We start from the raw sequence: 26,647 nt of genomic DNA, 5'->3' as shown, positions 1-26,647 counted from the left end.
CTGTGCAAATAATGAAAAGTATAATTGTATGTACTATCGAACTATATTGCATGGTACCTGCTGATGCCATCAATTTCTCTGATCTGGTGATTTATCCAGTATATAATAATGCTCTGCTAGTTGTTTCTCACAGATACTTAATTACCATTTTTATTGTAATTAAGTTTATTGTTTTAATGTTATAAGGATACACAAGCAGGCCCAAAGAATCAGTTAAAAATTGGATCCATTACATGTGACTTAGTAAAATGGTAAAACATTTAAGTATTATATCTTCACCCTGTTTAATGAGATATTTGTGAAACTCAGAGTTTGCATAACTTTCATAAATGAAACAGAAAAGGATTTGTACTTAAAATGCAACTTGTTGGACTTACCTGCACTATAGTGTAATTATGAATTTTCAGGACAGTGGCTCATTTATGAAATTGACTTTGGTGGTTCTTCAAAAAGAATAATTATTGGAACAAATGCTGCCTGTGTAAATTACAAACACAAGAAAGTCTGCAGGTGCTGGAAATCCAAAGCAAAACACACAAAATGCTGGAGGAACTCAGCAGGTCAGGCAGCATCTAAGGAAAAGAATAATCAGTCATTGGTTAAGTCCAAGACCCTCCTTCAGGACCTGCTGAATTTCTCCAGCATTTTGTGTGTGTTGCTGCCTGTGTAATGAGTTTTTATTAGTTTTTAAAATATATTTTATAACATATATCACATATAGGATTTTTAAATTGCAGTTAAGAAAATTTATGTAGAAGCACATCTATATTTTGAAAGATTTTGTTAATTCTGCTTAGAAATAGATCCAGATTTACTAGATAATGTCACAACAGTACTTTGGCAGCATTATAACTGTTCTGATCCATTTAGCTATTGTTCTAACTTTGGTTTAAATTTCTTTCTACCAATTCAGTTATATCTCCCGCTTTTAGCAATTTAGGCACAGGATTATTTAGAATTAGCATGTTGTTCACTTTTATCTTGATCGCCTTCAAGTGCAGCAGTTTTACTAATGGAAAAGAATAAAAGGTTGTTTTAGAACCTGAGTAAAATTTGACAAAAATCAATGCTAAATTTTGCATTTATTTGGAATCAAAGTGTTGAAGTTTAAGCTTTAAAGTTTTGGTCAGCTTCAGCTATGCTTTTCCAAATTTATGGGAAAGTTTACAACTATATTTGCAAAATTAAACCAAAATAGATATTTCAATTGCCCATTTCATTTAACTTGCCAAACACTTTTCTTAAGACTACAAATATAGACTGTTCTTTAATGAGTCTTTATTCATGCTATAATTTTGTTGCAGATTACCTGTAATATTTTCAGAACTCTTCCTCCCAGTGATAATCCAGACTTTGATCCAGAAGAAGATGAACCATCATTAGAAGCAGCATGGCCTCACATGCAGGTAACAAACTTGAGACAAAGTAAAAGCACATTTTTTTACCCTAAATCCCTAGTTGCATGTTTAGATATTCCTATTACTTTGGGAAATCAAAAAATATCACTGGATTTTACTTCGTGTATGGTCAGTGCGCAAGTGTTGAAGTTTTCTCTAATTTGTTTATGAAATAATCTCTTGGACTTATTATCATTTGTAGTAAATAGTTTGCATTTTTTTTAAAAACAACTGGAAGGAGGTTTCTGTTTGTTCAGCCAAAAGCTGTGTGCCTAAATGTTAGAACCCATGAGATCCAAGGAAAGTTGGTAAATTGGATTTAATTTTGCTTGATAATAGGAGGCAGAGCAGGGTGTTTGAAAGTTGTTTTAGTGATTAGAAGCCTATGACCAGTGGTGTATCCAGGGGTTGCTGCTGGGATCCTCACTGTTCATTACATTAGGTAATGATTTGGATGTAAATGTAGGAGCTATTGTGAGCAAGTTTCAGATGACATCAAAATTCGTTGTGGTGATGTTGATAGTGTGCTGGGCAGTCTTAGACTACAGAGCAATGTTGACCAGTTGGTAATTTGGGCAGGAGCAACTGAAGATGGAATTTTATTCTGACAAATCTGAACTGATGTATTTGGGTAGACTGATAAAGGTACCCGATACACAATGAATATTTAGGGGCAGCAGGAACAGAGGAACCGTTGAGTATATGACCAGGGATCCCTGAAGGTGGCAGCATAGGTGGTAAAGAAGACATATAGGGTGCCTATCTTCATTAGTTGGAACATAGAAAAAAATCAGGAAGGTTATGACGCAGCTTTATAACTCATTGGTTAGGCTATAGCTGGAATACTATGTGTAGTCCTGGTCACAATACTATAGAAAGCATGCGATTGCATGGGAGAAGGTACAGAGGAGATGTAGTGGATATTGCCTGGAATAAGCATTTTTTAAATTCTGCATAGCCAGGATTAGTTTCTTTTTGGAGTGAAAAGGACTGAGAAGGTGGTCTTTCAGAATTATGAGGAATGTAGATAACCTTTCCCCATGGAAGAGGTGTCTAAAACTAGAGGGCACTGAATTAAGATAGTGGTAAGAGGTACATGTCTTTGTCCCTTCCACCACCTTAAACATGATTGTATTTATAAGCAATTCAGAGACTACACTATTTTAAACTGTTGGTTGATGGAGATTATATTGTAAGGAATAACATTTTTGGTTGGGTTGCACCTGTTGATTAGAATTTTGAAAAGAGGTGGTGTTTTGAAACATTCTAAAGAGAATGGACTAGTAAGATGCTGAGAGTTCTTTCCCTTTGAGGGAAACTTGAACTGGGAGGCATAGTTTCAGAGTGATGGATCATCCATTTAAAATAGAGAGTCTGCAGCCTATCCAGAAAGCCATGGAGGCAAGTTGTTGAATACAATCAAGTTAGTGATTAATTCAAGGCAGACAGATTTTGGGTTGTAGTGTCATTTTGTGGGCAATGCAGAAGAAACAGATGAGTGGAGCTGAGACCAAAATCAAATCAACTATGACCCTTTTGAATATTTTGGTATAGCATTTATCATCTAATTCAGCTCCTATTTCTGATGTGAAGACAGTTTATGCAAGTATATCCACATTTTCAATCTGTTGTACAATTGGAAATAATTTCTGTTAATTGTCACTTTCTTTTAAGCTTGTGTATGAATTTTTCTTGCGGTTTCTGGAGTGTCCAGACTTCCAGCCTAGTGTTGCAAAAAGGTTCATTGATCAGAAATTTGTACTTCAGGTGAGTACCTTCAATTTTATCTTACTTGCTAGGCCAATAAACAGTTTTATATTCAGTATCACATATTCACTTGCATTTTGGCTATTGGCTACACCGAGCTCTATATTGCTCCACAGCTTGCTGTAGGAGTATATGCTCCTGTTATTTACCATGTTCCATATGGGTTTCCTGCTATATTAGTAGCAAAGAAATATTGAAATTAGAATGATGCTGACTTTTGCTATGGCAGTAATATCCTATAATCTGGGTGTTCATTATAAAGTCTTACATTTTGTGTTTAGACAGAGTCCAAAGATATTGAAAGACATTTCATCATTATTCAGAAAATGAAGCAAAGCAGAACATTCTGAGACATACTAACAAGGGAAAATCCTGGCAATTATGACTCAAACCTAACTACTTACATTTACTGGGGACGAATTAGTGATTTAAGCGTGCATTTTTGTGCTAAGTACAGTGATAATGATTCTTAGGTCTGGTAGGTTGTGAACAGTGTCAGGTATCTTAAGAGGCCATTAAACACAATTAAAAAATAAGGTAAGTATGCTCAGACTTTTAAACCAGTATACTTTCATATTAACTGTACAATGCTTTAAGTTAAAATATTTAATTGGTAGATTCCCAAAAATATTAGTCCAATCCCTGATCTGCTTTGCTCATTCTGTAGTTTTAAGATAATTGGAAAATGTTTAAATTAATTGCATACAGGATATTAGAACAGAATGATCACCCACCATATAAATATATACAGTGTATTCTAGTTAATTGGGACACATCGGGACCAGTACATTTTGGCCCAATTAAATGGCTGCCCTAAATATCCGAAGTTTCATGGAAATAGCTAAAAAGGTATAGAAAAGAAAAACTACCATTTATCTGAGTAACAAATTATGTATTGAAATGAAATGCAGAACAGATTAGAACAGTACCAACACTGTACAACTCTATTAGTTCCTAATAATTATCAATTGGCGAAATTCATCCAGTTTACGCTGTCTTGATCTTTGGAATCACTGAATAAATTAACAAAACCATCGCAGACACCTTGTGCAGATAATTGACTGTCTTCATACAATGCTTCAGATGACTGCATCCTCCAAATCTTCATTTTCATTGTAACCCTCAACTATGAATTCGTTGTAGTTCCTAACTTGCAGTGAAATTATTTTATTTTCAATCCTAGCCATTTCTTGCATCTCCAAGGCCGAATGCTAGAAATTGCAGTGAGCAAAACAGTTCTGAAGTGTCTTATTGCTTATTTCTAGCCAACTAATAGTGACAAGAATCACTGCTTTTTGAACACAAATACACACAACCGACGCTATTTAAAAACTGTTCTTTTTAAGGATGGTGTGGTGTATAATGGCCACACACAAGTGAATGCAACTAAACAGTTAGAAACTGTTCAGCAAGTCTCCTGTCCCAATTAAGTGGCATAGTACCCCAAATAAACAAAGGGAATCCTAGCTATTTTCTCAATTAGTTTTTGTTCTAAATAAGTGACTGCCCCAATTAACCGATGGCTCATTTAACTAGAATCCCCTGAATTGAATACTGGTTGCTAAGGATACAGTATTAAGAAAGGCATATTATTTACAGTTGATGACCTGAAATGCTTAGCAACATAGAAAATGTTATTAAATTGTAGATCAGGTACCTTTTTAGTACTGTAGTGCTCCTTTTAATTTTTCATGTTGTAAAGATAAAACGATGAGCTATGAGTACTTTACATTTCATAATTTTTGCCCTGTTTTTTTCCCATTCAGGTTTTAGGGAGATATTTTAATATTCCGTAAGTAGTCAGTGCAACAATTTGTTTTAGTTTAATTTGCACATAAATTGATTTAACTAGATTAAGAAACATTTAATCATAGCTCTCTGGTGTGGAGCACAACATGCCAGGTTTAGGAAATAAAATCTTTACAGGCTTTGAACAAATAGAGATCAAATAAATATTAATATCTATCACAAACAAAAGTCTGTTGGCTAGATTTTGATTTATGTTTCCTGTGATCTTCGTACAAAGGTAGTGCGATGGATTCTATTTTTATGTAAATATTTAACCTGTATTGAGGCGAACATCCTGATTTATTTGTATTATGCACTGACAGACCCCTAATGGGAAGGAAATTGGGATCACTTGAAGCCATAGTTTGGGCTAGAAATTTTGTTAGCAACATCTACTGTTTCCACTAATAAAACACTTTCTATGATTACTATAAAAATTGAACACTTTCTGTAAATCAGAAAAAAACTTAAGGTAATTTGTGCTTTCAGGCTTGAATTCTATAGGGGTTTCCTGATTCCTGCGTGGATATTGATTTATACCAAGAACTTGCTACGTACAAAAATGTTGCTAAGTTATTCTGCCTTAGGCAATGGCTGTGCCTCATCCTATCTGAAACCTAAATGTTTACATAATTGTTAGTTGGATCACTGTCGGTGTGAAATTCCCGGATGATTTATGCCCCTCCAGTCAGAAATCCAAGTTTTAACAGCTAATTTTAGATACCCATCTGCTGCTTAGTCTAAGATGAGCTAGACCAATGGTAATTTGTTAAAAAAAAACTTTTTTATTTTAAGCATGAAAATTGAAATGATGCTTTCACCCTGAAGATTTTTGTTTTATCCGTGCTTCCAGGGCACAGTTTTGGTTGACGAGCTTTGTAAGCACTTGTCAAGATCACACCACTGTAGGTTTGACATACAAGTAGCCCGAATTAGCCATTTTTCAGCTTTCCCCACTGGAAGCCCAAAAAAAACTTAAGTAATAAACTATCTGAAGCTAGCTTGGACTTTGTTAAAGGAGTGGTCATACTTTATCAAATATCAGCCACTACTAAGTTTAAAATGAGTCCCTGCAAAATTTGGATGTGTAGCATGCAAAATTCCACTATCCTTTTTAATTATTTTATTTATGTCTTCATAATTTTTTGAAGAAAAATATTGTCATGGACTGATAAATTTGTACTTTAATCTCCATTGTTTCTAGCTTTTCATTGTTTTAAAGGTACGCTTGTTTTTTCAAGGTGTAAAGCTGATGATCAAATTTATCTACAGCACATTCAAGTTCATTTCCCATAGTTAAGCTCAACTATTAAATTTCTTGAAATTTGTTTCCAGTATACTATATACAGTCACCCATCTTTATCACCAGCCAACATGAAGTGGTGGCCTTCCATTTCATTACCTAAATCATTTATGTCAGCATAGGTTAAATAATTGTAGCCCAACTATTTATCCTTTCAGGAATTTGCTAAGCACATTCCTCGGTTCTCCCAAGCCAATTTTCAGACCTGGTCAATAATTCAGATTCATACTTGTATTTAAACTAATGAAGGCTCTCATGAAAACATTTGTAAATACTCTCCAAATAACTGAAGTCAGCTCTTCAAAGATGAGAAAATTTGTAGATGCGCTAAATCCAAGCAACACACCCAAATTGCTGGAGGAACTTAGCAGGTCAGGCAACAGCTATGGAAAAGAGTGGATGTTTCAAGCTGAGACCTTCATCAGGACTGGAAAAAAAAGATGAGGTTAGAGCAAGAAGGTGGAAGGAGAGGAGGAAGAAATACAAGGTGATAGGTGAAAATGGGAGATGGGAAGGGGTGAAGTAAAGAGCTGGGAAGCTGATAGGTGAAACGGATAAAGAGATAAAGGGGGAATCTGATAGGACAGGGTGGATGACCATGGAAGAAATGGAAGGGGGAGGAGCACCAGAGGAAGGTGATGGGCTGGTAAGGAGGTGAGGCGAGAGGGAAATAGGAAAGGGAATGGTGAAGGGGGGCAATTACCAGAAGTTTGAGAATTGATGTTTCTGTCCAGGTTGGAGGCTCCCCAGACAGAACATAAGGCGTTGTTCCTCCAACTTGAGTGTATCCTCATCGTGGCAGTAGAGGAGGCCATGGACTGACATGTCGGAATGGGAATGGAAGTAAAATTGAAGTAGATGGCCACTGGAAGATCCTGCTTTTTTTTTGGTGGATAGACCGTAGTTCTTGGCGAAGCAGTTTTCCAATCTATGTTGGGTCTCGTCATTATACAGGAGGATCGCTCTCTACGTGACTCCCTTGTTCATTCATCCCTCCCCACTGATCTCCCTCCTAGAACTTATCCTTGCAAGCGGAACAAATGCTACACCTGCCCCTAAACTTGCTCCCTCACTATTGTTCAGAGCCCTAAGCAGTTCTTCCAGGTGAGGTGACGCTTCACCCGTGATTCTGTTGGGGTCATCAACTGTATCTGGTACTTTTGGTGTGGCCTCTTGTATGTTGGTGAGATGACCCCACGTAGAGTAGACTGCTTTGCTGAGCACCTATGCTTCATCTGCCAGAAAACGTTAGATCTCCCAGTGGCCACCCATTTCAACTCTACTTCCAATTTGCATTCCAACATGTCAGTTCATGGCCTCCTCTACTGCTGCAACAAGGCCACAGTCAGGTTGGAAGAGCAACGCCTTAGATTCTGTCTGGGCAGCCTCTAACTTGATGGCATGAACATTGATTTCTCGAATTTCTGGAAATTGCCTGCCCCAACCCACCCCCACCATTCCCATATCTCTTACCATATCTCCTTACCTGCCCATCATCTCCCTCTTGTGCGCCTCTCCCTTCCATGGTCATCTACCAGATTTCCCCTTTTCCAGCTCTTTATCTCTTCCAACAATCACTTTCCAGCTCTTTACCCCGCCCTCTCTTCTGGTTTCACCCAACACCTACCACCTTGTAGTTCTTCCTCTTCCTCCCCTCCCTCCACCTTCTTGCTTTACCTCCTCATCTTTTTTACTAGTCCTGATGAAGGGTCTCGGCTTGAAACATCAACTATTTATTCTTTTCCGTAGATGCTGCCTGGCCTTCTGAGATCCTCCGGTATTTTGTGTGTGTTGCTCAGCTCTTCAAATAATTTTATCAGGTTCCTCAACTGCTATTTGTAGTTGTGCCAGGTTGGATATTTTAGGGTGTATAATAGAGTATGTCGGTTAATGATCCATGGAGTTGCTGTCATTCTCTTACTCCAATGTTTCTGCAATCTGAGCAATTTTTGAAGGGCAGATTGCTGCATTACTTTGTACCCCTCTTAGAACACAAGTGTTTGGAGTCACAAGAGCAAGACTGAGCATGTTTAAGAATAGTCTGAACTCCCACTGCATGCTCAGACATCAGCTGCTTCAATAATAGTTGAAACATCACATCTTGACACAATCATGATAGTTTAGGTATTTGCAACATGTTTCACATTGGACAGTATGGGCTCCAAGCAGAGCCTTGCAAAGTTGGCGACAGACTCTTTCATGTTCCTCTACATGACACGGGCGTTCCTTAGTATACAGACTTTATTTGTAATGTGCACTGTCAAAGTATTTACCTGTATCTTTTGCAATAGATCGGGTGTGTAACCCATGTCATCTTGATATATTTCATGGTTGCAGTTCCCTCATGCTCAGTGGCATGTTATGTACAAATTGCTATTCAAAGATATCTGTTAAATTATGCAGTGTCAATGTCTGAACAGATGGCTTTGAATGGAAAATCAAGTGATGATCTTCCTTAATCATCATTAGTTTCTTGATCTTCCAAGAATGTAATGATCTCGCAGGAGAAAACTCAAAAGTAGAGAGCTGATTCTTTTTTTGAAGGGAGACTGAATGATGACTAAATTACTTATATAGTTATGTTATGAAACTGGATGTGCTGTAAATAGTGTATTCCAATTATGAATCTATGTTTGCTGGATTTTGCTAAGATCGGCCTTAATTATATTGAATGGTAGAGCAGGCTTGAGGGACTGAATGGCTTACTCCTCTTTTTTAGATTTTCCTTCAGATTTTGTATCAGCACAATATTTGTTTTTAAGGGAGCATAAATTTGGAGTGTAAAAAGCATCATCTGGTGATTTTGACCAGATATTCATAATACTTGCATTTTTTAAAATGGATTTGATGATGGAGCAAGGCTTAATGAAGTGCAGGAAAATGCTGGAAAACTATGTCAGGTAGCATCTAGAGTCATAGATTCATGGAAGATTACAGTACAGAAACAGGCCCTTTGACCCATCTACTCTGTAGCAAACTATTAATCTGCCTGGTTCCATCAACCTGCACCCAAACCATAGCCCTCCATACCCTTCCCATCCATGTACCAATCCAAATTTCTCTTAAATGATGAAATTGAACCTGTATCCACCACTTCCATTGGCAGCTTATTCCACACTCTTACCACCCTCTGAGTGAAGTTCCCCCTCAGGGCCCCTTTAAACATTTCACTTTTCACACTTAATCCATGACCTCTAGTTCTAGTCTTCCCCAATCCTCATTGGAAAACGCCTTGCCCTATCCGTACCCCTCATAGTTCTATAAACCTCTATTAAATCTCCCTTCATTCTTCTACGCTTTAGGGAATAAGGTTCGAATTGAATTATCATTCATCCATACATGAACAACTATGAATACAGCCAGACAAAACAACATGCCTCCAGGGCCAAGGTACAAAACACAGTACCAACAGTCATACACAGCACAAGGAAACTCATATAAAATAGCAGTATACATACAATCACACAAAAATATATAATATAGCCCTGAGTCCCTAAGTGATATGTTCCATAGATTGATGGAGCATGAATGTTGTCGGCAAGAATAAATCCTCAGCAGTTCGGTGACAGATGCACACATTCAATCCTACTTACCTTCCAATGAGCATACTTCGGAGGGCAGCATTGATGGGTTGGGCCTGGCCCCAATCCAACATGGATGTTATACCACACCATCTCTGGCATCTTCCCTCCTGGCGGCTGCAACAGACGACACCATGGCACTAGGCCCAGTTCTTACTATAACCATGCAGCTCCCCTGCCATCGGTTTCCCCAATAAACCAGTGAACCAGACTGACAGTATTCTACATTATCAATGTCCAACAGGGTCTTGCGATCACAAGAAAAATATCCAAGCCTGTCTCTCGCTCTTAGACTGCACACTGCCTTTGCACACCAACTCCAGCACCTCTCTGTGTCAGGCAGCAACACGGTCCACGCCAAGTCCAGCTCCTCCGCTAACAAACAACTCACTGATGGTTTCAACCTGCAGCTCTTGAAGTTCTTAATGTTCAGCATTGTATTGCAATCTTAAAAAAGACAAAAACGCCTTGGAGAGCCCTGGAGCCCTGGAGAGCCCGCTGCATCAATGTGTGCTGTCATCTGACCAGAAATCCTAACCTATTCAATCTTGCTCTATAACTCAGATCCTAGCAACATTCTTATAAATTTTCTCTGTACTCTTCAATTTTATTGACATCTCTGCTTTGTAGGTAGTTGACTAAAACTGCAGACTGTATTCCAAATTAAGCCTCAACAATGTCTTAAATGACTTTAATGTCCAAATTCCTGTACTCAATACTGTGATTTATGAAGGCCAATGTGCCAAAAGCTTACTTTACAACCATGTTTACCTGTAACACCACCTTCGAAAAATTATGAATTTACATTCCTCACTGCCCTATTGCTCACCCTGGTTTGTCCTCCCAAGTGCAACACCTCACATTCCGTTAAATTCCATAGCCACTTTTCAGCCTATTTTTCCAGTTGGTGCAGATTCTGCTACAAGCTCTGATCCTTGCTCTCCACTACACCCCTAATCTTGGTGTCATTCCACAAATTTGCTAAACCAGTTTACCACATTATCATCCAGATGGTTGATATAGATGACAAACAGCACTGATCTCTGCAACATGCCACTAGTCACAGGCCTCCAGTCAGAGAGGCAGCCATTTACCATCGTTCTCGGGCTTCTCCACAAAGCCAATATCTAATCCAATTTACTACCTCATCTTGAATTCCAAGCAACTGAGCCTTCCCATGCAGGAGTTTGTCAAAGGTTTTGCTAAAGTCCATGTAGACAACATCCACTGCCTTGCCTTTATCAACTTTCCTGATGATGAGGATTTCTTTGAAAAACTCTATATGGTAGATTAGACAAGACCCATGGAAATTTGTCATCCATTTCATTGTAATTTGAACGTATGGGACAATTAATATGATCGCCTTCACGTAGTTTTATGAGTAAAGCAAACTTTTATAAATAATGGTAAATAAACTATACATTATGCAGTCCGATATCAATGAGTCATTGCACTTATTTCATCAGTCTTGCTTTTGCTAACATTAATGCTCCTTATGAAATAGTATTGGCACTCATTGCAGAGTGGTAATCCTTACTCTGTTCCAAGAAATCCACAAATTATATTCATTGAATTCCTTACTATATTTCTAATATATTATTCTTAAAAATGTTATTCTTGAATATATTATTCATAAAATATTTTTGTATGTTTTGTGTTTTTCAACTTTGTCATGGCAATATAATTTCATGGGTGGCTTTTTTAAAGAAGTTAAAAGATTTTGCTTGAAAGCTTAATTGAATTATTTATTTAACTTTTACTAAAGATAACTTCATTCTGTCAAAATTATACAAGGGTTTATGAATTATTCATTCCTGCTTTAATTGAATACCTTGCCTAATTTCTTTAAAAATAATTCTAACAGATTCTGTTACTTCTATCTCTTGAGAGTCTCAAGTTGAGACCCTCTCCATTGCCTGTAAGTGAGTGAAAGTCTGATTTAAATTACTGAATAAGCTGAAGGTTCTTTGAATTAAAACATTAAAGCACACTAAAAACAATGTCTTCTGCTCCTGCCACGCAACTCTTTTGCTTAGACATCAATTCCTTCTGGCTGAAGCTGCTGAGATTGTTGCAGTCTTGTGGCTATATTTGCCCTCAGAATGATGTTGTGAGCAATGTCTGTACCAACACTAATTCTACTTATTTTCATAACATCAGCCAACTCCACTCTTGCCTGCACTGTCATGCATTCCTTTGTTGAAAATAGATACAACTATTCTAACATGTATGGTTGGCTTCTCACATTTAAACCTCTTGTGTTGTTAGCACTACCACAAACTTAAAAAGTAGGAACAGGAGTAGGCTACCTAGCCCCTTGAACATGCTTTGCTATTTCAAATGATCATGGCAAAGTTGCCCAAGGCTCCAACTCCTCATCTGTGCTATTTTCCTGAACTTTAAAGAAAAGTTATGTCTCAACATTAAATACCTTCAATGATCCAGCCTCCACCACCAACTAAAATAGAGAATTCAGAGATTCATCACCCTCTGTGAGAAGAAGTTCCAATGCATCTAATTTTTAAATGACTGTCCTGTTCCCTTGTAATTGTGTTTGCTTGTTTGAGAATCCATGTATGGATCCTTAAGATCTTGTGTTTCATTAAGATCATCCTTCATTATTCTAAGCTCCATGAAATATAGATCTAACTTATTTAACTACCTGTGAAAGGATACAGTGTCATCTCAGGAATTAGCCTAATTAATCTCTTTTGAACAGCCTTTAAATAAAGTGATCAATTCTGTGCCCTTTTTGTGTAGTTTCACTAAAGGCCTATATATTTGTCACATTACTTACCTATTTTTAAATTCCAATCTATTGCAATAAAGGTCAATATGCCATTTGTCTTCCTAACAACTTGCTATAGTTGCTTTCTTTTTTTTTGTGATTCATATGAAGTTAGTTTTCTTTGTAAGTCACTCATTTGCTCTTTTTTTCTCCATTTTCTTAATATTCTGTCTTTTCATTCCTCTTGACAAGTGTATGATCTCACATTCTGCCCAAATTAATACTCAGTTTCTAAAGTTTATCCCACTCTGACAACCTATCTATATCTGTATGCAGAGCCCCAAATATAGTCAGCATGCCTCCCTCTTAGTTGGCAAACTTGTATATTTTATTCTCTTCCCACTTCCAGGTCATTAATATAAATACTAAGTGACTAAGAGCCAAGAATTGATTGTTGGGGGCAAGTGCTTCCAACCTGAAAAGGACCATATCCTATTCATCACTCACCTAAAATTATTCATGATGAAGTCCTTCAGTTCTATAATTCTGTTTCTTGTCTCTAACTTCCTGCATTGACTTGCCACTTCCAATATTTATAATCTCCCCCAGCCTTATGCTATTGTAATATTTCTTCATTTCTAGCTTATGCACTACCTTGATTTTAATTGCTTCATCCTTGTTGCCTTCATGTCTCAAGGCCTTGTGGTCTGAAATTTGTTTGTTAAAGCTCTGCCTTTCTTTCCTTCTTTATGGTTCTCTTTATAACATAATTTCTTGACCATGCTTTAGGTCATCTTTGCTAATATATCTCTTGTGTGCCTTGGTGTCCTATCTTGTTTGATAATATTTCTGTGAAAAGCCTCAAGTGTTTTGTTGTATTTAAGGCGCAATACAAACATAAGTTGTTGTTGTTTCCAGCTTTTGGACTTATTTGATAGTGAGGACCCACGTGAGCGTGATTTTTTGAAAACGGTTCTGCATCGTATTTATGGAAAATTCCTTGGACTTCGAGCATTCATCAGGAAACAGATCAATAATATTTTTCTACGGTAATCTATAGTATATGGTTTCCTTTCTGTTTATTAATAAGTTGTACTTATGTGACAAGGAACTATAAGTAGTTGCAACAACCATGAACAGCCAGACAGACCAATATAACATAATCTTCCTATCCACTTAAAAGGTAGGAAGTTTTGAAATTGAATGAAATGTTCAGAATTTTCCCATCTGTCATATTGACTGTTGGCTCGCTTTGATGTTTTCAAGTTGGCATTATTCTGTTCTTTCAACATACAGAATAAATTATTCATAAACTCATTCAATAAGGCAGGTGTTTTTAGACTTGGATGGAGAATAGTACTATTCCTCCAATTGTTAACACATTGCTTTTAATGTTGCCAATTGATTGAATGTTATATCTCTCTCTACACTGCACCCAAATCTTTGTTCTTTTCCAAAAAGATGACGGGGGGGCCTTGTTTCTGTTGAATAAAAACAAAGACCATGAATTCTAGACTACTAATTATACCTGCAGCTAATCTAAGGGGTATGACCATGTCTTCGACCAAAGCGTTTGGTTTACATACTCCATTCGATATCAGCATATTGAACATTCTTCCAGCTATGTTACCTGCTGTGACACCTATCCATGAACTGTTAGACTGCATTGCTATGTAACTTTGTTTTATTTATTAAATTCAACCTTTAAAAATTACTATTAATTAAATGTATAACAATATTAGAACTAATTACTTGATTTAATTTGTAATGGATGAATTAAGTTAACTGTTGCCCACCATATTGCTGTAACATCACATATAACTTTTAAAAAATTCTTTTCACTTAAGATTCTCATAAACTCACAAGTTTAGGCCTCTGTTTGAGACCTTGTCCTTTTCCAGTGCTCTTCATGTTGTCTCCCCTTTGTAGTGCTCTACCCATACCTTTCTAAAATTCAAGCCTAAGTTTCTTTCCACTACCACTTCTTCCTTTCTCCCACACTTTTTTTATCTGGTTCATTTTAGTCATTGCCCTTTCTGGGATCATGTCTGTCTTCTTCTTTGAATTGAAAACCTTAATTATTCTGTAGGAAATAACAAGATCAGTCAAGGACCTGTTGACCATCCAGAAGAATGAAAGATAAAATTTAAATATGGAGGATGAAGCCATGCTACTGATGTTAAAATTTTATTTGTTTTCTTGATTTGAAACTAAGACCAAGATGGTTCTGAATAAAGTATGGGACAGTGAATGGTGCCAACTGTAGAAAAGAAACCTGGTTTTAATAAAAAGAGAAGACAGCATTGTTGAAAGCAAATCATGGAGGATATGGTTGCAGTTGTTTTCATATGTGCTTATAGGCTGGAAAATAGTCTTATACTCTTGCTTCAGTAATGTACTGTGGGTAGGTGGATAAGTAACATAATACATGGATGATACAAGGTTGCCTGACAACAATTCACAACAGCGGTATAAGAGGGATAAGTGAAAAGTTGAGTAAAAGTTATGAAATGATGAGTTATTGTTGTTGAGTGCATTAAAAACATTGGATTCATTTATGGCCTTAGTATATATTGGATTGACAATAGGATTTTTAAAAAAAATTAGACACCTACATAAATAGGATCAGAAATCAGCCACCTGGTCCCTTACACTTCCCCTGCTACTTAATATGATCATGGTTCATATGCCTTGGGTCTCAACTCTTTTAAGCTGGTTAATATAGCTCTCACATTCTCCAATCATTCAAACATGTATCTATCTATCTCTTTAAATATTTCTAATAATTCAGCTTCCTCTATCATTAATAAGAGAATTCCAGAGATTTATCACCCACCAGGAGAAGAAATTCTGATGTACCTCAGTTTTAAATGACTGGGGAAGGAACTCATATTGCCCCCACCTTCAAGTATGTGCCACCCTTATAAGACAGCTCTTACTCTCAAAGCTGCATTTCAAATATGATCTAAATCAACACCCTGTATTCCCCTGTTTATAAATGCCAAACCTTTTGAAATGCACAATAATACCAAAATCTGTCTAAACCTTCCTCATTTGCAATTTCATTCCATTTCAGTATTAATTTCAAAAGGTTTCAATAGGTATATTTAATGTCAGATATGTATACAATATACATCCTGAAATTCTTTTTCTTCGCAAACATCCATGAAAATAGAGGAGTGCCCCAAAGAATGAATGACAGTTAAATGTTAAAATCCCAAAGCCTCCCCAGCTCTCTCCTCCCTCACATACACAGTAGCAAAGCAATGGCCCCCACTCCCCCACCAGCAAAAAAGCATCTGCACCCTCCACCCGAACACTCAAGCATGCAGCAAAACATCAGTAAAGAAACAGACTTGCAATACCCCGAAAATTACTTGTTCACCCAGTATTCGACATACCACAGGTTCTCTCTCTCTCCCCCAATAAGAGAAAAAGAGGTGTCCCCATTTCACAGTGGGAGGAGAGACGTAACAAAACAACTCATTGATTTATGGTGTTAAAAATCTATTGCATCACTTTTTCCGAGCTCTATGCCCAAAGAACTTGGGGTCTCTGAGCACACAGCCAGAATCAGCTTGCTGGTTTCGTTCTTCTGTGTACTCCCATGACACGACAGGTGGTGGCAGCAGCCTCGCATCTGTCCGCCTCCAGAACCACGAAAATCTGGCACCCTGAAGGCGTACTAGTCTTCCAGGCCGTGTCCTTGGCCTATCGAAAAGCAGCCGGTCCCTGAGAACAGGTCCCATTTCCACAAAGAACCGAAGTCAGCATGTAACTGCAGGTCAGGGTCTTCAAAGGGGAAAAAAGAGTTATTAAAGATAGAAACCCAGCTGTTTCTGAAGATGCAAGCAAAGAAGTCGCAGTCAGGCACCATCATCCTAAACTCTGCCCCTCCAATTTACCATTTGATTCCATTTTTTCCCAAATTGTTGCCATTAGGTAAACATATCTTGTAGAGTCCAAATAGATTGGAATTCCTATCTATTTTAGTATAATTAGTAAACACATACCTTGCACGCTGCCTCTTTTTCCATTTCATTAATATAAAAGTAGACAACGAAGGGCCAAGAGCTGCTAGTTGGGCAGTTTATTAGTTATATCCGTGCATACTAAAAAGACACTCTTATTCTAGTACACTTTTCCATGTGATAACCATTCTTCCATCAATGCTAACACACTTCTGTCAGTATGATTACTTCATAACTTGTGCCATCTTGTCAAATGCCTGGACACTCAAAAATAATTGTATCTACAGGATCCAATCTAACTTGGCATGTTACATCCTTAAAGAACCTCAGCAAATTTAATATGATTTGTCATTCATAAAGCCACATTGACTTGCTTTGACTGCATTAAGCTTTTCTAGATGACCATGGACTCCAGCATTTTGCCAACAATAAGCATTAGCCAGCAGACCTATATTTTCCCACTTTTTGTCTTTTTTGAACAATGGACTCGCATATATTCTTTTCCAGTATGCCAGTTCTCTCCTGGAATGTGTTTTGAAAAACCTTCAACTAGTAGCTCTGCTATCTGCAAACATTTACTTTCATAGTTCATTATTTCTGTTGACTTGTCTTCCCTTACTCCATTAGTTTTTTTTTACAATACCTTGTTCCTTGTGTTATGTATTATTATGTATTCTTCATGCTGTTTAAAATTCACCCCTCTGTTGTCTATTGGATCTTTGTATTGCCCTCAAGGTGAAGACTAACACAAAATAGTGTTTTAAATTTATCTACTATTTCCTTGTTTGCTGTTACTAATTTCCTAATTTCACTCTTTAAGGATTGCACACTTATCATGACTGCTTTCTTTATTTTCATATATCCATTTATTTTAATTTAATTGCTAATTTTCTCTCACTCAATTTTCTCCCTCTTTATTAGCTTTGCCTTCTCTCTTCTGGTTTCTGAAAACTAACCAGTCTTTTGCCTAAAAATGTCCCTTGTAAATTTATATGGTCAAGTTTTTGATTTAATATTTTCCTTGATTTCCTTTGTTAGCCAAGGATAGAACATCATTTTCATGGAATCCCACTTATTATTTAGGATAATGTTTTGTCAGCATTAGGAACTAGCTGGTTAAGTACCGGTATATGTATCACCATTCAATCACTAAACTAGCCCTTAGCCTATTTACAGTACCTAGTCCGCTCCAGACATCTCTATACGTTTGTAATTGCCCTTAAGTATCTGGGGTATTAGTTCTCAAATTGAATCTGGAATTCTACCATTTTGCAAACACCACTTCCTGGAGAACCCCTAAACATTTTGTTTATTTCTTGGTTATTGTGGCTCATTAGAAGCAACCAAATCTAAAATAGCTTGTGTTCCTGGATAAATACTAAAATACACTGCTGCAACTATCTCTGACACATTCCACAGATTCCTTTTCCACATTAACCTTGCCAATTTGATTAGGTTGCAATCAATATGCAAATTAAATTCACCCATGATAATTGCAGATACCTTCTTGCATGCCCTTGAATTTCACAAAGATGCATAGGGAAAATAAAGTAATTACATGTTGGTGCAAAATATTAGCTGGCATGTTTCATGTTTTGTGCATTAAAACTATGTTATATTGAATAGATACACCAAGTTGATTCCAGTATGGGAACTTTTAGCCTTATGGAAGTATTTGGAGGTTTAAGCTATGGTGTTCCAGGTTAACAAAAAAACCTACGTTCTGTGAAAATTTGGTCAGCAGAAGATACAGAGAGTCTTGTCTTTTATGAGGAATACCACTTGCTGTGGATGATAAGTTAGAAGCTGGTCTGTTTTCTCTCAGTGAGGATTCAGTAAATCAAAACCAAACTATTGCTGATATGTATAAGTTATTCACTTTTGCCAAATGGAGGAGCACAAGTGTTTGAGATTTCTCTCCTTTTTAGATTTTTAAGTTTATTAACATTCCTTTCCATAAATACAATAAAAAAGACTATTAAATATCTCCATGCTTGAAAGTGTTTCCAAGCCATTGTTGTAGCAGACAAAAACTTTGTTAAGTGACATGTGAAATAAAAGACCTTTATTACAATGAAGATCTATTAAGGGAATGTTTACAGTTGTGACAGGCCCCTGTACTGTATTAGGAGAATTCAGACTTTCACAGTGAATTACTTTGTGCATGATTCAAGAGGCAGTCTTTTTCAATATAATCATTTCACTTAGTAATACCTATCTGCAAAAAAGGCCCAAACCTTAAAAGTTGAGTTAATATTAGAAATCAGAAAGAGCCAGAAATTGGAACATTACCAATTTTTGTTACCAACTCATATTACACAGGATTACAGATGTTGGAATTTGGAGTAATATATTTTGGACATATGGTTGATCATCACGGTTATTACAAAGTTTTACCCAAGACTCCTGAAGAGCACAGAAATAAGGCAAAAGCATATTACTCTTAGCAATTATGAAGAGTTTTAGTAGACAAAATTGTATAGCACTATTTCCTTGCCTGAGATCATGAATTGATTTGTTAGAAAAGTACATGAAGAAAAAATGGCTTGATATTTGATGTTTAAAAAGACAGGAATCCTTTATGGGTTGCAACACTAAGGAGTCAGCAGGATGCTAAATAGACTCGTGTTAAATTAATATATGCTTGATTGCAAACCTTCAGTTAGTTTTGGTATCCTTGTATAAGGAAGGACATTGATGGATTAGAAACAATTCAGAGAAGGTTAACTAGACTGTATAGTTGTTATAGACTATATAACACCTGTATAGTTGTCTTAAAAGGAAAAGTTGAACAGGCTGGACTAATGTTTTGAAAGATAAGCAGGGACTTGGTTGAAATCCTGAGATATGGTATGTAAAGTATTTTTCCTCTTGCAGTAGAATCTAGGATTAGTGTCAATGTTTTTAAAATAAGTGGCAGATGAGACTTTTCCATATAGTTGTGAGTTTCAAAGCGTACTGGAAGCTGCAGTTCAGAACATTTTATACAGGGATAGATGGATTTCCCATGAGCAAGAAATTTGCTCAGATAGGCAGGGATACAAAGTTGAGATACAATCTGTTCAGTGACAATCTCATTGATTGACGAAGGAAGCTTGAGGGGCTGAGTGCCTTACTCTTTTAGAGTCATAAATAGCATTTAAGAAAATTTTTATAAATGTGTGCTATTGATAGGTATTCTTAATATAATTATGTTGCTGCAGTCTCTGTGATATTTCAGAATGTTTGTTTTTATTAATTGCTTAAATTTACAGGTTAAAGATCTATGTTGTAATTCATTTGAAAGAGGAAGTCATTTCTGTGGTAACTGTACAAAGGTTTATAGATTATTTGTTGAATATATTAAATAAAAATAATTGGCTAGGAATTCAATTATGGTTTCTTTGAAACTTCAAATGGTGTAATTAATGCTTCTGACAATTATTTTTGCAGGTTTATATATGAAACTGATCACTTTAATGGAGTTGCAGAACTGCTGGAGATATTAGGAAGGTGAGATACAGTTTTAATTTAATGACAAACTGCCTACTTGATTGTAGATTACAGGTGGTCCAGGTAAGGTTGCCAGTGATCCCCTCTTTTGTTTCAGTTATTGACTACATTAGTTGGACAAGGTTCCACAAACATTGCTTACTTTAATAACATTTTCAGGTGGCCATTATATATTTATGAACTGAACAGCAGACGTCCAAAGGTTATAAAGCTTTAAATCAGAACATGATTTTATACTTAAAATATATTCAATTTATTGGAAGATGGAATGGAATCCTTAGCAAAAATTTGTTCCTTTTTTCGTACTCTTTGCCAGTGGAATTATAGATAATCAAGATCAGAATATTTTCTTTCTCCATATATTTTGTATGCAGATTGATGTTTTGATGCACAATAAAGAACTTTATTTGAATTAGTTTCCTGCATATATGGTATCTTCACTAAAGTATCCTTTTTCCATTTTGAGTAGATTATGCTCCTTTGAATAAAGATACCCCATACTGTAAGCCCCGTTCAAGGTGCAATACCTGCCTGACTTGAGATTTTTCAGCATTCTCTGTTCCCAGATTTTTAGCTTTTTAATTTTCAGGGCATTTTAGAATTTTGCAACTACTGAAGGCTAAGTGATCATTTTTCTATAGAGGGGGTTTTTATGTACTTTTATAAAATGGAATTTTATAGGAAGCTTGAAAGGAAATTAGTTGAATATGCATCCACGATCTTAAGCATAGGAAACTATGAAATATGAGGTGTGAGTTGGCTATAGTAGACTGAAAATGCATTGAGATATGATAGTAGGCAACTTACTTCAATTGTACTTTACAACAAAGGTAAACTCCTATAAAACAGGGAAAGTGAATTAGCCGCAGCTATTGAGAGGAGTTAGAAAATAATATTAGATCATAAAGGAAAAACACAAAAAAAAGTAAACCTACAAATTTCACAATTTATGAAAGGAATAAATTCACAATATCTAGGGAACCAGGATATTCAGAAAGAAATAGAATGCATAATACACGAGCAGTTGAAAGGGAAATAAAGATGATTGAAATTTTTTCTATACACAGGAAGTTAAGAGCAGGTGCATCAGGCCTTTCATGCCTGTCCCATTGTTTAATGTATTCAATGGCTGATCTATGCTGGCTTCAGCTCTTCTTCTCTACTGTTTCTCCCAATGCCTTTATTCCTCTGTTTATCAATTATTTATACACTATCACCTTAAATGTTTTAAGTGATCCTGCCTCCACATGCAATGAGACAGTAAATTCCAGAGTGATCCAGTTTCCTCCTACAGTCCCAAGATATACCAGTTAGTAGGTTAATTGGTCATTGTTAATTGTCCCTTATTTAGGCTGTGGTTAAATTGCTAGGCTTCTGATGGTATGGCTCAAAGGGCTGGAAGGGCCTATTCTACACTGTATCTCTAAATAAATAATCTACCTTCTGTGAGCAGAAATTTATACAGATATTTATGTTTAAAGGGAAAGATTAGCAGACTGAAAGGAGATCTATATTGGGAAATAAGGAAATGCAAATCGTGTGACTAAAGAGCTGAAAGAAATTCATCAGAAAAATTGAGGATTGAACAGGATTGAAAGCTGTTAAATCTTCTGCTGGACATGATGGCCCACATTCTAACATTTGAAGGGGGTAACAAAAAAGATCAGAAAATTACATCAATATTTCACATGGATTGAATATTTTTTAAAAAAGCTACTTAAGAAGAGCGACAAGAACACTATATATCAAATGGAGGGAGAGTGCTTAAATCAGACAATGTCAGCAGAGCACTGGAAATAATAATAACATTGATTTATGAAAGGAAAATCATGTTTGACCAATATTTTGGTGATTTTTGGGTTGTTTCCAGCAGAATAGATAATAAAGGAGCAATGCCTGTGCTGTGTATTAACTTTCAGAAGATCTTTGATAAAGTGCTACAGAAATATTATTTGTGCATGCTGGTTTATAGTGTTAATGGACAGGGAGGGGTTAGAATAAATGATCATTTTCAGGTTAGGGCAAGTAGAGTGCAACTGGCATTGATACGGGCTGTGGCAGTGAGTTGGATAAGCAGACCACCTGTATGCAAAGATGCTTCATTTGGATGTATACTGGTCATGATTGGGCAAGAAATTGACAGCTGAAATATAGTAACTCCCCACAAGCTGCAAAAATGCAACCAAAGCCAAAATTAAATGGACTTTGAAAGGGGTGTAGAAAGTGTGATGGGTAAATTTTAATAACTACAATCTGATCACTCAACGGTTATACCGTATCACTTTGATTTTCCATTTTGAAAATGAATCATCTGATTATGGGACATTTAAATGCTTATAACTTAATAAGAAAACAACTGTTGCAGTGTTAAAATACCCATTTCAAAGTCCTGGAGAAATGCAACACCAGTTCCAGACTGCATTTGGATTTCATTTCCTCATTTATAAATATTTGTGGCATAGTATCCTCACCAGATTCACCAGACTCAACAACAGTTATTTTCCACAAGCAGTAAGATTGATCAATACTTCCACCAAGTAATCCACCCCTCCACACCCTCAACCACCATACTATCATCCCCTCCAAAGTAATCAATAAACTTCAAGTCCTAGATGCAATACCTCCTTGTGAAAATGGATCCTTGATATTCTCACTTGCAGATCCCAGTCAGTTCAGATTGGCAACAGCATCTGCTCCACAATCTCCTTCAGCACAGATGCCACCACAAGGCTGTGTGCTTAGCCTCCTGCTGTAGTTGCTGTATACTTATGACTGTGAAGCTAAACACAGCTCCAATGCCATATTTAAGTTTTGCTGAAGACACCTCTGATTGGCCAAATCAAGATTGGTGATGATAGAAGGGAGATGGAAAATCTTACTGAGTGATGTCACAACAACCTCTCATTCAATGTCAACAAGACCAAAGAGATGATTATTGGCTTCAGGGGAGGAAACCGGAGGTCTTTGAGCCAGTCCTCTTCAGATCAGAGGTGGAGAAGGTCAGCAACTTTAAATTCCTCAGTGTTATCACTTCAAAGTATCTGTCCTGAGTCCAGCACATAAGTACAATTATGAAGAAAGCAGGGCAGTGCCTCTACTTTATTAGAAGTTTATGAAAATTCGGCATGTCATCTAAAAATTTGACCAACTTCTATAGATGTGTGAAGGAGAGAATATTGGCTGGATGCATCACAGCCTGGTATGGAGGCACCAATGCTCTTATACATGTAAGGTTTTGCTGCTAATGTAATGGCCTCTCTGTAATGTTTCACTGCTAAAGTAATAGTTTCTCTGTAGAAGCAATGGAATGTATGCTAGCCAATGAGAGGCACGTAGTTCTTTCTTGTGGGTCTGGGAGCTGGGATTTCATGGTCTTTTGTCGGCGAGAGACAAAGAGAAACAACACAAATGGAAAGAATTGGTAGACCGCCGGATGGAGTGGACTTGGAGCGAGGGTCCGATGGTCGCGACGCTTGGAGGAGGTCGATGGGAGTCGAATGGACGATTCTGTGCGCTCTAATGTGCACTTTAGACTGCTTCATTAAAATGGGCCCTTTTTCTTTTTATTTTCTTTACTAACCCTATAGTCAGATTAAGATTTATTAAGTTCAATTGTTTAATTGCATATGGTGTGCTGTTTGATATTTTGTGGTTCAACATATCACACAGCATCCACACAAATGAGATTTGAACGTTTGGCTGCGCTAAACGTAGGCCCCAGACAAATGTGTGCTGGCCGAACCTCAGGGTTACAATTGTGGGGTATCGTTTGGGATTGATTCCATTGGATGCTGTGTGATTGCCCTGAGCATTGAACCAGTGGGTTGTGTGTTTAAGTCTATGCTGGCAGGGCGGAGTACTGGTGTGCCTCCATGGGGTTACCGGTAACTAAATGTGTGCGTGTTGAGTGGGGTGGATATTCGTACCCCAGATGAATTGTTAATTTGATTTTTGTGTATGGTTAAAGCTGTTGGTAAAGTTGAGGTTGTAGTGCAGAGGCTTGATAAAATGGCGGGCTCAGATCTTGTTTTAGTTCAGACTAGTGCTGACGTGACGGTGGTGGAACTGCCCATTTCTATCGGTGCCCCAGGTGAGGCAGGGCCATGGCCTGTCCATTCTGTCAGGGAGGAGAAGAATGTAGCGGAGCGGTCCGAGTCACAAGTAGAGCTTCCTGTAGCTAGGGGCGGAGACTTAAAAGACAGGGTTTTGTCATTTCTGAGGAGTGAAGGGAAGGACTGGTCAGATTTGGAATGTGTAATTAGTCCCCGTCCCCCAGTGAAAAGTGAGAATTCTGAGGTAGTATCCGCCCTTACCTCTCTGGCAAATAAATGGAAAAATGCCCAGGTTCAAACTGTCTGCTATGGTAGGCTTCGCCTATTCTCTGGAATAATGCCCACCCCTGAAGGGGAAGAGGAGTACAGTTGGCCCTCCTTATCCGCAAGTTCCACATGCGCGAATTCAACCAATCGAGAAAACCCGGAAGTGCTGTTCCAGCACTTGTTGTTCGAGCATGTACAGACTTTTTTTTCTTGTCATTATTCGCTAAACAATGCAGTATAACAACTATTTTACATAACATTTACATTATAGTAGGTATTATCATTAATCTAGAGATGATTTAAAGTATGCGGGAGGATGTGCGTAGGTTATTGTGGATTGGGATTGAAATAAATGGGTTCTCTTACTAAGTAGGTTGGAACAGGTAGATCTGGTATTATTTAGCAACATACTACGTTTGTCGTAGTATATAGTATATATTTTACCTTTCTGTGCATATAAAACACTTAATTTTTAAAATAAAACACTTATGTTTCAGCGCCGGGCTCAGGAACGGAAGTTCGATCCAGTGACAGATTGCCCCAAGCACGCTCTCCCAAGATGCCTGGTTGATGTGGAGTATCAAAAACCCAAAACCCCAAAACCCAATAATTAAACCACTGCACACACAAAATGCTGGTGGAACACAGCAGGCTAGGCAGCATCTATAGGGAGAAGCGCTGTCAACGTTTCGGGCCGAGACCCTTCCCCCACCACTGTGTTGCTTAGTAATAATTGAAGCTTTCATTGGGGGCCTTCCTCACTTTATCCTTTAAAATTGTTTCGATAGTTGACCAACTGTAGCCTAACGCTTTTCCAATGACCGATGGCGTTTCACCTCTTTCCGATCACTTTATTATTTCCATTTTATTTTCAATTGTGATCGTGATTATTTTCGTGAACAGAAACACTGCGGATTCAGAGCTCCACTGCCGGGTCCTAATGTCCACCGCACTGAGACAGGTTAAATAAGGTCTGGGGTTCCGCTGGGTCTTAAGGTCCACCGCATTGAGACAGGTTGAATAAGGGGCTTGAGCATCCATGTTTTTTTGGTATTTGCAAGGGGTCTTGGAACCAAACCCTCGCGGATAAGGAGGGCCGATCGTATGAGACTTGGGCGGAGCAGACTTCTCAGTTGTAAGATGACTGGCAGGGCCCTGAGGACGTAAAGCGACAGAGATTGGTTGAAAGTTTGAGTGGGCAGGCTGGTGATGTGTTGAGAGCTGTGAAAGCACAACAATCTTTATCATTGCTGATTATTTGGGCGCATTGGAGAGCGCCTTCGGTACGACAGGGAGCCTACTGGAGCTCATGGTGGGGTTTCAGAACATGTGTCAGGAGAAAGGGGAGAAGCTTTCTGCTTACAGTTTTTCGGCTAGAGAGGCAGCTAAATTGCTTGTGGTGCAGAAGGGTCATTCAGGTGGCTGAGGTGGATCAGTTAAGAATGGACCAGATAGCAAAGGGTGCCCAGTCCCAGGACCTGATTGCTTGGGGTCTCCAACAGTCTCGTAAGACGCGCCCCCTCTCTCTTTTGTTGAGCTGATCAGAGGAGGACACGTCGGAGGCGCAGGAGGGCTCCATCAGCAGGGTACAGACCTCGGTAGTAGCCCCTTGTGGTGAAGTGACCACAGATAGCCTGCCTTGGGGAGCAGTAGAGGAGATTGTGGCAGAGTTGAGAACTGAGGTATCCCAACTGTTATCAATGGGTGTGACCCGTCCCATATGATGGAGCTGATTGGGGGGGGGGGGGGGGAGAGAGCGGATCCCCTAAGGGAATGAACAATGCAGAGGGCTGCTGGCAGCCGATGTCACGTGAGAAGAAGGGTGAGCCCCTGGGTACCTAAGCAGAGAGTGTCGTTGGGAAAACGTAGAGCAGACCCAGTGAGGGTACGGCCTGGTGTCTCTGGGGGAACACGTTCCCAGCAATATACCAAGGAACTTCCGAAAGCAAGAGACCCTATTCTTGAAGGCTTAGTCGGACTATGCTCCAGTGTGTTGCTATGGATAGAGAGTATTTATGCTAAATCCATACTCGACACCGGGTCGCAGGTCACGTTGTTACATTGTTCATTTTACTACCGGTATCTGAAGCATTTACCATTAACACCATTCGGAGCACTGGAGATCTGGGGACTTAGTGCTGGTGATTATCCATCTGACAGTTATTTGTCAGTGAAGCTGGAGTTTTTGGAGGCCGATGTGGGAGTGTCTGAGGTCCTGGATACATTAGTGCTGTTTTCTCTGGACCCTGTTGAGAAGGGCGGTGTTTCATTTCTGGTGAGGACCAACACACCTCTTGTGAG

General features: G+C 38.0%; 1 protein-coding gene across 1 annotated transcript in view; it reads left to right on the top strand.

Annotated features, from left to right (window-relative positions):
* The window catches only part of ppp2r5a (protein phosphatase 2, regulatory subunit B', alpha isoform), a 176,907-nt gene that overhangs the window by 101,451 nt on the left and 48,809 nt on the right, over positions 1-26,647 (top strand). The window contains exons 3-6 of the mRNA XM_073050881.1: positions 1,305-1,406; positions 3,072-3,164; positions 13,483-13,613; positions 19,968-20,027. Coding sequence (XP_072906982.1) covers positions 1,305-1,406; positions 3,072-3,164; positions 13,483-13,613; positions 19,968-20,027 — 386 coding nt within the window. The remainder of the gene's footprint in view (positions 1-1,304; positions 1,407-3,071; positions 3,165-13,482; positions 13,614-19,967; positions 20,028-26,647) is intronic.

The sequence above is a fragment of the Hemitrygon akajei genome, chromosome 7, assembly GCF_048418815.1.
Source record: "Hemitrygon akajei chromosome 7, sHemAka1.3, whole genome shotgun sequence".
NCBI classification, from domain to species: Eukaryota; Metazoa; Chordata; class Chondrichthyes; order Myliobatiformes; family Dasyatidae; genus Hemitrygon; species Hemitrygon akajei.
The sequence above is the reverse complement of the archived record's forward strand: the minus strand, read 5'-3'. Positions and strand labels throughout refer to the sequence as shown.